Source organism: Orbicella franksi, chromosome 6, assembly GCF_964199315.1.
Source record: "Orbicella franksi chromosome 6, jaOrbFran1.1, whole genome shotgun sequence".
NCBI lineage: Eukaryota > Metazoa > Cnidaria > Anthozoa > Scleractinia > Merulinidae > Orbicella > Orbicella franksi.
In genome coordinates this window covers 5,922,178-5,931,655 of record NC_138150.1, presented here as the reverse complement: position 1 = coordinate 5,931,655, position 9,478 = coordinate 5,922,178, and the positions used below count along the sequence as shown (strand labels likewise).

At 38.1% G+C, this 9,478-nt stretch overlaps 1 protein-coding gene across 1 annotated transcript in view; it reads right to left on the bottom strand.

Annotated features, from left to right (window-relative positions):
• Window positions 1-7,212, bottom strand: part of LOC145490069 (uncharacterized) — a 17,251-nt gene extending 10,039 nt beyond the window's left edge. The window contains exons 1-4 of the mRNA XM_081469177.1: window positions 6,778-7,212; window positions 2,128-2,335; window positions 1,407-1,717; window positions 921-1,061 (exon numbers count right to left, since the gene is read on the bottom strand). Of these exons, the coding sequence (XP_081325303.1) occupies window positions 921-1,061; window positions 1,407-1,717; window positions 2,128-2,335; window positions 6,778-6,954 (837 nt within the window). The 5' untranslated portion in view covers window positions 6,955-7,212. The remainder of the gene's footprint in view (window positions 1-920; window positions 1,062-1,406; window positions 1,718-2,127; window positions 2,336-6,777) is intronic.
• Window positions 7,213-9,478: the final 2,266 nt, after the last annotated feature.

Here is a 9,478-nt window from a genome sequence, read left to right as displayed (position 1 = left end):
ACCATAACTTGAGTCATAAATTAAGGGTGTCTGTTCTGTTGCATAGCAACAAACTTGACCCACTTTTTACCATCAATTACGTCTATCTTAAAAACTAATACGGTGATCCCATATTTTTTTTTCATAAAAATTGTTTTATTACACACAGAAGAAGAAACAGAGAAAACGATAAAAAATTCTGTGGAGTAGATTTTGCTTAAATTTTAAAAAAATGGAAATTTCCAAGTTGGAAAAATTTTAAAAATTTCGCACATACATTCCGCTCTTGTTGTTTAATAATTTTTTGCATTAAAAAAGTAGGGTCACCAGATCAGTTTTTGAGATATTAGCTTCGTGGATAAGGAATTTTTCACGCGCGTCCTACGCGTAAATTAAAATCTCGACTTTGCAATATCGCACTTAGCGCACGCGTGAAGGCGGTCCGCTGCTCAGTAAAGCCCGCAATTCCACGCGAATAAACGCGAATACCCGCTGTTGTCGTCAGCAGCATAAGCGGTAGAAGAAGAGTACCGTAAAAGGCACTGTAAAAGAACGAAGAAAACCTGAAGAGTAGTTTTTCCTGCTGTTTTTAGATTGACAGCCGGCGTGATCGATTGAAACCTCAACATCACAATTTCCGTTTACGTTTCAGCACAGCGGTTTAAAAGAATGCTTTTTTCCTTTGCAATTGCCGGAAGGATGGATGTTTTCGAAGGTAAAAATAAGCGATATCGCAAACAGCTCACTAAACGTAGCGGAAACAAAGTTTTACGAAGTAGGCCTCGCACTGCCATGTTCGCTGTGAGTTTTGCAAACTTTAAATCTCTCGCGCTATCTGGCGACCCCTCGCGTGATCGCGTGATCGCGTGATGCCTCGTGCTAAAGTGCGCGTTAGAAATATTACTGTTTTGAGCCACCTTAAATCCAAAGGCAATACTTACTCTGTCTTTCTGAACTCCTCCCGCGTTTGCACTGTTTATGACGTAAATGAAGGCAAAGGCTTCTGGTAAATAGTGTGTGACTACTTCGTCCATGATTTCAGACTCGCCAATACCCGGACTATCAATTATAACCACGCCTTTCTGAAATATGGAGAATAGAATCGTGAGCAGCCATGTTTTCAATTATTCTGCGAAGCATGTTGGTACAGGTGCATACGAGATGATCAGCCAAATGAGTAGATTATTACAAACTTAGAATGATTTCACTGTTTCTATGTTTAGTTTTTACTTATAAGGTTTATTTGAATTATGTTACATTTTTAATTAGGTTATTCAGGTGCTGATGAGATGTTTTGACAGTTAGCTGGAGCAAAGGGGCGCCATTGAACCGGTTTGCTTTGTCCGGTCCTTGGCATATACTTTATTTTACTTACATAACTGATGAGAAAGGTCCAACACGTTTAATGTTACGTCACTAATAAGTACCTTCAAAAGTTCGTGGGGCCAAAAGAGTTCAACTTTTTTGTAAATTGAGCCTTTTTCTCGCTCACCCTTCACGTGAACATAGGGAGAGATCTGCTGAAGATAACTTTGTTCAGAGGATGCCGCCTTTAGAGGGACCTCCTTAATTGAAGGCCCGGTTTCAGGATTCTCGTTTTTAAAGTGGGCCACGATTCTGGGTTGCTCTCCATATCTCAATTCGCATATGGTGGACGTTGTACTGAGAAGGGAATATGGAAGAAGTTCTTCTCCTAGAATAAGGTTGACCAAGCTGCTTTTTCCAGAGCCTGTCTCACCTTTAAATGAATAAACCGTGAATTTATTAGTTTTTCTTCATAGTCTTCTTAGACCTCATCAAAATATCATAAGAAATCAAAATGGCGTTTCTCCAAAATTCAAGAAATGATTGTGTAGTGTCTCCTGTTTTCTAGGGCTTTTTAATAAATCTTGCATTGAACCTTTTCCATTTTTACAAGAAACTTGGCCTTCATAGAATGGTAACATTCCCAGGTTGCTAGGTTGAGGAATGTTTCTAACCACTGTGCACTGACAATGTCAAGTGACTTCTGACTTGCCTGTTTTTGAGTAAGTTACAATTGATTCGATGTCACGAAATTATTGTTGTGTCAAATACCAATTTTGAGATCCTTTCTCGGAGAAGTTAGTTATTGAACCGCTTTTAAAACTCTTGCTTTGTGTCGTTTACCTGCCACCAGAAGGAGATATTCTTTTCGTTTTAGTTGTGCTTGGTGATTTTCTATCTTCTCTTTTAAGTTGACCACGTTCTTCTGCAGCAAAGCGAGAATTTTGTCATCCATTTTTTTCAGACACTCCTCGGTATCGGAGTAAGCCTTAAGTAAAGCTTGTCTTTTCCAGGCATCTTCATCTCTTGCTTCTGACAAAATGGAAAAGGCCTAAAACATGAAAGCAAAACCAATTCATGGCTCAAATCAAGCGTGTCCTTTAATTGTATTTGATTCTTTCAGTCTCTCATACCGGCGCAATTCAGTAATTTTGATACTGATGTTTATGCTTGTTACATGTAATACTACATCATTAGGAGCTCATTGTTTTAGCTTTGATAGGAATTACCGACTTAGTGAATTCTCCTACGCGCAAAACCCCCGCAGTAAAGGGTTAATGCATGTATTGTCACCTGGCGAGCGGAGCGATCGACGTGTCCCATTGAGAACAGTTGCCACTGGGACGAGAATTGCACAATGTAGCTTACATATCAGTAGGCTACTAATTCAATCAAAGGCTTAGTTTCAAAACATTTTTGTCAATTCCATTATAGTGATACTCAGAGATAAGCCCAATCCATTGCTTTGATATATATATATATATTAAAATTCAGCTTGGCAGTGAGGCTTAGAGGACACAAACAAAGGAAATTGAATGACCATGTTTATTCATTTCTTTTGTTTGTGTCCTCTAGGCCGCGCTATCAAGCTGAATTTTAATATGTCGAAAGTAACCTATTTTCAAGGTCCAGAGCTAGTTCTAGCTGTTTTTTTTTTTTTTGTGGTGTTATGCATTTTATGCACAAAAACCACTGTGTCAGAGGCCCATCTATGTTGTTATTCGTCAGACAGTCGGTCAGTCAGTTAGTCAGTCAGTCAGTTTGAGCTCGAAATGGCACGTGACAGACCTCCGAGAGTTTAAATAGTTCGGCAGGTAGACTGGTTGTTGTTTCGTCGGCCATTGCTTTTGGCGTAACGTTGTCGTACTGCGTAATTGCAGCCGTTTTACCTGTTTTATGAAACTTTGGAAGAGCTTTCAGTCGCAAATTAGTTGTAATTGTTCAAGGTAAGTTAAGTTATTTTAAAATCGCTCCGTTGTGCTGTTTATGATTTGTTTCCTTCCTTTCATCAATAACTGCACTGCCTAGTTTGTTCTTTGTTATTTCATTCGGATGTTGGAGTGAGTTTCCTCGGCAAGCCAACATATCTAGACTCGACTTGTGTTTAGTGCGGATTGCACTGAAATTATTACGCTTTCGTAAGCCAGCATTCATTGGCTTGAAATCCGGTGCGGGTTGCACCACACAAGCCAGTTTAATTAATCAGGGTTGTCAAAATAAGCCGGCTGCCGGCTCATTGAACCGGCTATTTCGAAAACTGCGCCGACTTCTCCGAATGCTTGAAGGATTATTCCAGAGCCTGATATTGGAGAAATAAAATTGAAATAAAATTACTCAGTTTGTTGGAACCCAATTTGGATCGGAGGGAATAACGTATTTGCTAAAAAAGTGCGTGTCACAAATCGAAACTTATTTAATTAGCCGTAAAATGTGGTACACCTCAGCGCGTCATTTTCTGAAGCGAACAAAACACAGAATAAAGTACCTTAGAACAGTAAGGTGAAAAGTAAAAGGTGTGAACATGGAACATTCCGGAACATCCCCGAACATCGAATAATTATGATAATTACGAGAAAAATATGTAATGTTAAATTTTCAAAAATAAAATGAACAAAAATAAACTGGTATCAGCTAAAAATATGAAGAGATATTTTGGGGGGTAGGGGAGTCGGTAGGGGAGGGTAGGGAGTATTGGCTATTCCTTCAACTGACCACAAAGAGTGCAGGCTCTTCTTCTTTCCCGCCAATTGCGTCACGTGGCTTTACAGAACTTTGTTTTTCAACACAATCATGGTAATTCATTGCGTTTTCTTTGTTGACCCCTGATTATCAACAGTCAACTGGACAAAACATTTTCCAAGAAAGGCATTTCGACCAGCGACCCTGCAAGACGGCGCGTCGCCAAATGTTTTTAAATTTTTTGTTTGTATTTGTCTACACTGTCATTAGAGCTCGAGCAGTCCGAACTAGTTTAGACAAGAAACTCAATGCCGAAGAGTTTATATTTCTATCTCATGTAGAAACCATTTCTTCATGAGGAATCGTGTATATACGCATATCTTTGAATTGACGTAATGAATTGAATAAAGAAATCACACACGTCTACCCATATTTTTCAGTATGATTCAAAGCTTCGATCGCCACCAACTTGGTTTTCTATATACAACGAAATCTGGGAATAAGGGACAGTCACGTGATTAACCTGATGGAGAGACTGGAACGAATGGATTAGCCTTTTAAGTTGCGAGCCTTCTGTCATTGTAGTCATTTTCATTTTTCTTTCTTTCTTTTTTTTCTTTCGTTTTGTTACGTTTTTGTTATGTTTTTGTTTTTGTTTTTTTCCGAGCTGATAGCAGTTTATTTTTTGTTTAATTTAATTTTTTAAAAATTTAATTTTACATATTTTTCTCAGTCATAATTATTGTAATTATTCGACGTTCTGGGATGTTCCGGAATGTTCCATGTCCCTGGTTTTATCGACGCCCGCCGTAAAACGTTCTACACCTTAATGTATCATTTTCTAAAGCGAACAAAACACAATAAAATAGTCTCGTAAAAGGTGAGTTCTTGTTCTGTACAAATGGCATTGCAATAAATAGGGCTGTAGATTTTTTATTATTATTATTATTCCTATGAAGTACTATTTAAGTAGATTTATTTACACAATTATTAACATCTACGGTCATCGGTGGGAAACTGGCTGATATCCGCCATAAAACTGCAGAATTACCTCAGTGTACACTTTCCCTCACTTTAATGGAATTAAATATACCCCTTTGTATTTTCTGAAGTGATGTAGTAATGTTCTAAATTTACAAACTTAGTATGGTACAATACAAACATAGGGGTGAACACAGAATATTTAATTTAGAGGGGAAGTCCCGACGAGATGCTTATAAGATAACCGGGGGGGAGCAAATACGATCGCTTTAAAAAAAACGCCTAAAATTCTGAACTTAAGAGTAAACTATGAAAGAAACTTGATATAAAATTTTTTTAAATAACCTTTTATGTGACGTAGGGCCAAGAAAGCGCCAAAATATCAAACATTTCTGAGCCGTGGATTTCTGTGTGCATGATTGCCAAATTTATCGGCTAGACAAAACGTCACTTCTGTTAATTGGTAAAATGCTCATTTCTTTTTGAGTTCTCTTAGTGAAATTTTACTCTCACAGTTTTTTTAGTTTTAAAAAGACAATTTGATAATCGTACATTAATTTAGTACATAAATAGGTCCAAATAGATTTATTTTATTATTTTTATTTCATTGCCTCCTTATGCATAAAATACAAATACAAAACAGTAGTTATACAATGTGCAGAGTAACGGTGCAAGTGTGATTTACATTGTATAAAAAAAATAGAAAAAATCAAGGACCAAAAACAATAGTAAGGCACACGAAACTTAAATGAAATAATTACACTCATAGTTGAAATCTTCTAATTGTTTGTTTTTTATAGTGATTTGCTTGAGTGAATCAGTCCTTTCTAACCTCTTTGCTGTGTCGTGTATATGAACACTGAATTTGACAATGACTAATTAAGAGTAGGAAAATCATCTACAAATGTACATAATGATCGCCAAAAGTAGCCCCACATTGCTACAAAATAAATGATGACCTCGTGGGACTCAGCTGTTGATGTTGTTATGTATTTAAACAGACTTAGTCATTACAGCAGCAAAACATGATGACATTACATTTACAAGTTCAATTGACATATGTAAACAGTGCCGACATCAGAAAGTTAAAACTCACATAATACAATGCACAAAAAAGGGCTTAATTGAGAGATTGTTGTTGTGTTATGTCCCATTGGGACTATGAGCTTAATGAATAATTATTATTAGAGGATGAAGTAAGTAAGTATATAGAGAGTGCTCTGCATTGCATTTCCCACTTAAAAATTGTAACGACTTGACTACCTTTTCAATTGTAGCAATTCAACTCCCAGATACTGACATTTAAAAACAACATTCCAAACGAATGGAATAAAATTAAGCATAAGACCACAAGTACGCATTGCGGACCTATTTTTTAACCAGCAAACAGGTCACTACTTCCGGGAGTAACAAATTCAATCGAATATCTCGATCGGTTTCATCGTTTGATATTTTGTGCAATAAATAGTACTGGAGAAAATGCATGCCTGCCCCTCATCTAATCAGGCTTGTAAAAACGTTCAACGTTCAGTCAACTGAGTGGTTCATTTCTTTTTCTGCTACTCTATACTGCGCCCGTGTTTTGTCTCCAACCGCTAGTCTAGACAATTCGACAAGAAGCTCTTGCTACAAATTGCAATCAATAATCTAATGGCGACTAGCGCGTATTGTTATACAGAAAAACTCGTTCCGGATTAAACTCTGTAAGCAAGCAAATGATTTCATCACTGTCGCTGTCACTGTAAGACGCGTTGCCTCATTGCAAACAAAACAAAGTCCCCAACATTTCCTGTTTTAAAGGAGTTTTTAATATTCAATCTGAAGAGTTCTTACCTGACCAGCAGTCCAGCAAGGCTTTTGTACGGACTGATTTAATTCCGCTTTCAGTCGCGACTTCATCTCATCCAATGTTTGTAATCCTCTGCACGAAATTCCAAGCGCCGCCATCGCTTGAAACATATCCGACACATCGTCGATTTCTTCGATGGTTTTCGATTTACGACAAGCCATTTTACTGGTTTAAACAAATTTGAGCTGAGATCATAAAACAAGACGATGGTTGAAGATGAAAGGCTACATTGGAACGTAAGAAGAAGTTTAACTTTCATGCAATGATGTCCCTGAAGCTACAAAACAATGTTGCATCGTTGTTCTTGTGTGCAGAGACCATGATTAAGTGAGTCTCAGTAAACGGTTACGGCGAGATACGTCATTTGTAGGGCAACCCTAAAATCAGGAATCTGGAATCCGGAATCCGGAATCCGGAATCCGGAATCCGGAATCGGAAACCGGAAACTAGAAACCAAAATCAAGGAAAACGTTTTTCAAATAGGCGAAAATTATTTTGCATAGCTCTTGCCTGTAAAAAATAAGAGGCCAAGTAAAAAAGACCTCAAACTTAACCTTTTTTGAAACAAAAATTACCCCTCTGTTGAAATTCGTGCAACCGTTATTTCTAGTGAGGGCTATGATTATGAGAATCTAAATAACTTGCGTCGTAATATGATTCCAAGCACCCTGATAGCGTCTAAAATAAGCTTGCTGGTAATTGCCATTTTGTTTTATAAGTGATTTGCAATTTACCGGAGGTATAAATTTAGCCTTTATGTCTAGTAGATACTGAACAAGGTAGAAAATGTCATAGATAACAGGGTCTCCATCAGTGACAGCCCCCTGTACATTGACGGTCACGCCCCCCACTTTCGATGTCCAAAGGCTAACCTAGCTCGTCTAAATAAATTTGTTTTTTCCAACAGATACGAGACTAATTCCAGATCAACACTATTTCCACAGTAATACTGTTACAAATCACCACTACATATTCTTGCCGGCCATCGTATCAAAACAATTTATAGAAATGTTGCACACTTACTTCCGTCTGCTTCTCGCTTGCGAACAGATCGGACCACATGTTGTTAAAAGATGCTAAAAGACTGCCAGAAACTCACCGCAGTAGCTCGTTGCTATTGTGCTACTCACCAGTCTTCTTAGAGCAATTTGATCTAGACAAGAACCACGCTCTCACCAGGGCCATGTTGAACAAAAGAGGGGTAACTTAGCCTGCGTGTCAGCGAGCAGGCTCTCGTGGTTTCGCCGGGGCGCGAGTTGCGAAGCCGCGAGTTGCGAAGGCACTCGCTCACATGCAACGCAAAAAGACACTAGACACTAGAGCCTGCTCAGACACTAGAGACAGATCTTAGAACCTGCTTGTAGGCTGAGTAACTCTATCCACCCGAAAAATCACCAACCCGGACAGGATAGTGATTTACCCAATGGATAGCTTTAACCAGCTTTTGAACAACCGGGTCAGATGTATAGCTAAGGGTTGTTCAGTGTGACGTCTGCAGCGACTGGCAAATTCCAAAACGAGCCGAAACAAAACGAGCGACAAACTAGTGGGTGGGACTACTTTACAGGTCGTCTTCAAGGGTAGACAAGTAAACCACGGAAAACCAAAGTCGACGGTTATCGGCGATTTATTGCATCAGCATAAACGATCGTAAACTGAAATAACAATATGTAACGAATTTCTATCAATTTAGCGGAAAAGTTGCGTAACAAATAGTCAAAACTTACACGAGACAAACTAACGATTTGGAATCGATAACATAACGAAATTGAATAACAATACATCAAAAAATAGCCAGCGTGAATACTACGCTAAGATACTAAATAAGATTCGATCACAGAAGTACACAACAAAAGGAACTAATTAACAGCTCAATGCTTTCGAGCCTAAAAGGTGGGCTTTCACTCTAGTAACGTTCAGAACACTTTCTAATTTACACGATTATAAATCAATAAACATTGTACAAATGTTCCGTTGTATTCCTTCGCCCATAGCTATAAAAAACGTAACCTAATCAAAATGACAAAGGTACTCACATATCGGTCCCGCTTGAGCCAAGGGTTAGGAAATCAAAAAACATCAAGAGTTCGAGGTTGACAAGATCACGCGAGATGGAAAGAAAAACTACTTTAAAGGGGCGCTAACTCAGCTTTTATATGCGCGTGGTGACGCCTAAAGGTCCGATTACAAAACCAATAAAAAAGAAGTAAACATTGTGACTAGGTTCGTAACTAAGATAAAGAGACAATTATTAACTAATCAAAATTGACCTTTGTCTAGTGTCCTTAACATTCAGAACTAGTCAAGAATTTTTTAACAATCACAATTTGTGGTTGAGGCAAAGCGAAGGAAATAAGTAACAACAAAATAATTTTTCCCTATATTTATTTATTAGACATTAATTTGCTGAAGTGAATTATTTCTATTGTCATTCATAATATCTGGATTGCGGATTCCGGATTCCGGTTTCCGGTTCCAGATTTCAGTTTCCGGTTTCCGGATTCCATGTTTTACGGTTGCCCTCACTTGTATTTGTTTTGCATAGCGTTCTCTCATCAGATACACTCATTTTGTCCTCAAAAATCTATGATCTGAAGATTTTATCAGGAAAACTACGGCAGAAAATAAATGTTTCTATACTCAGCTACAGCCTCTGGTTGTCCAATTATCAACGGGGCATTCAAA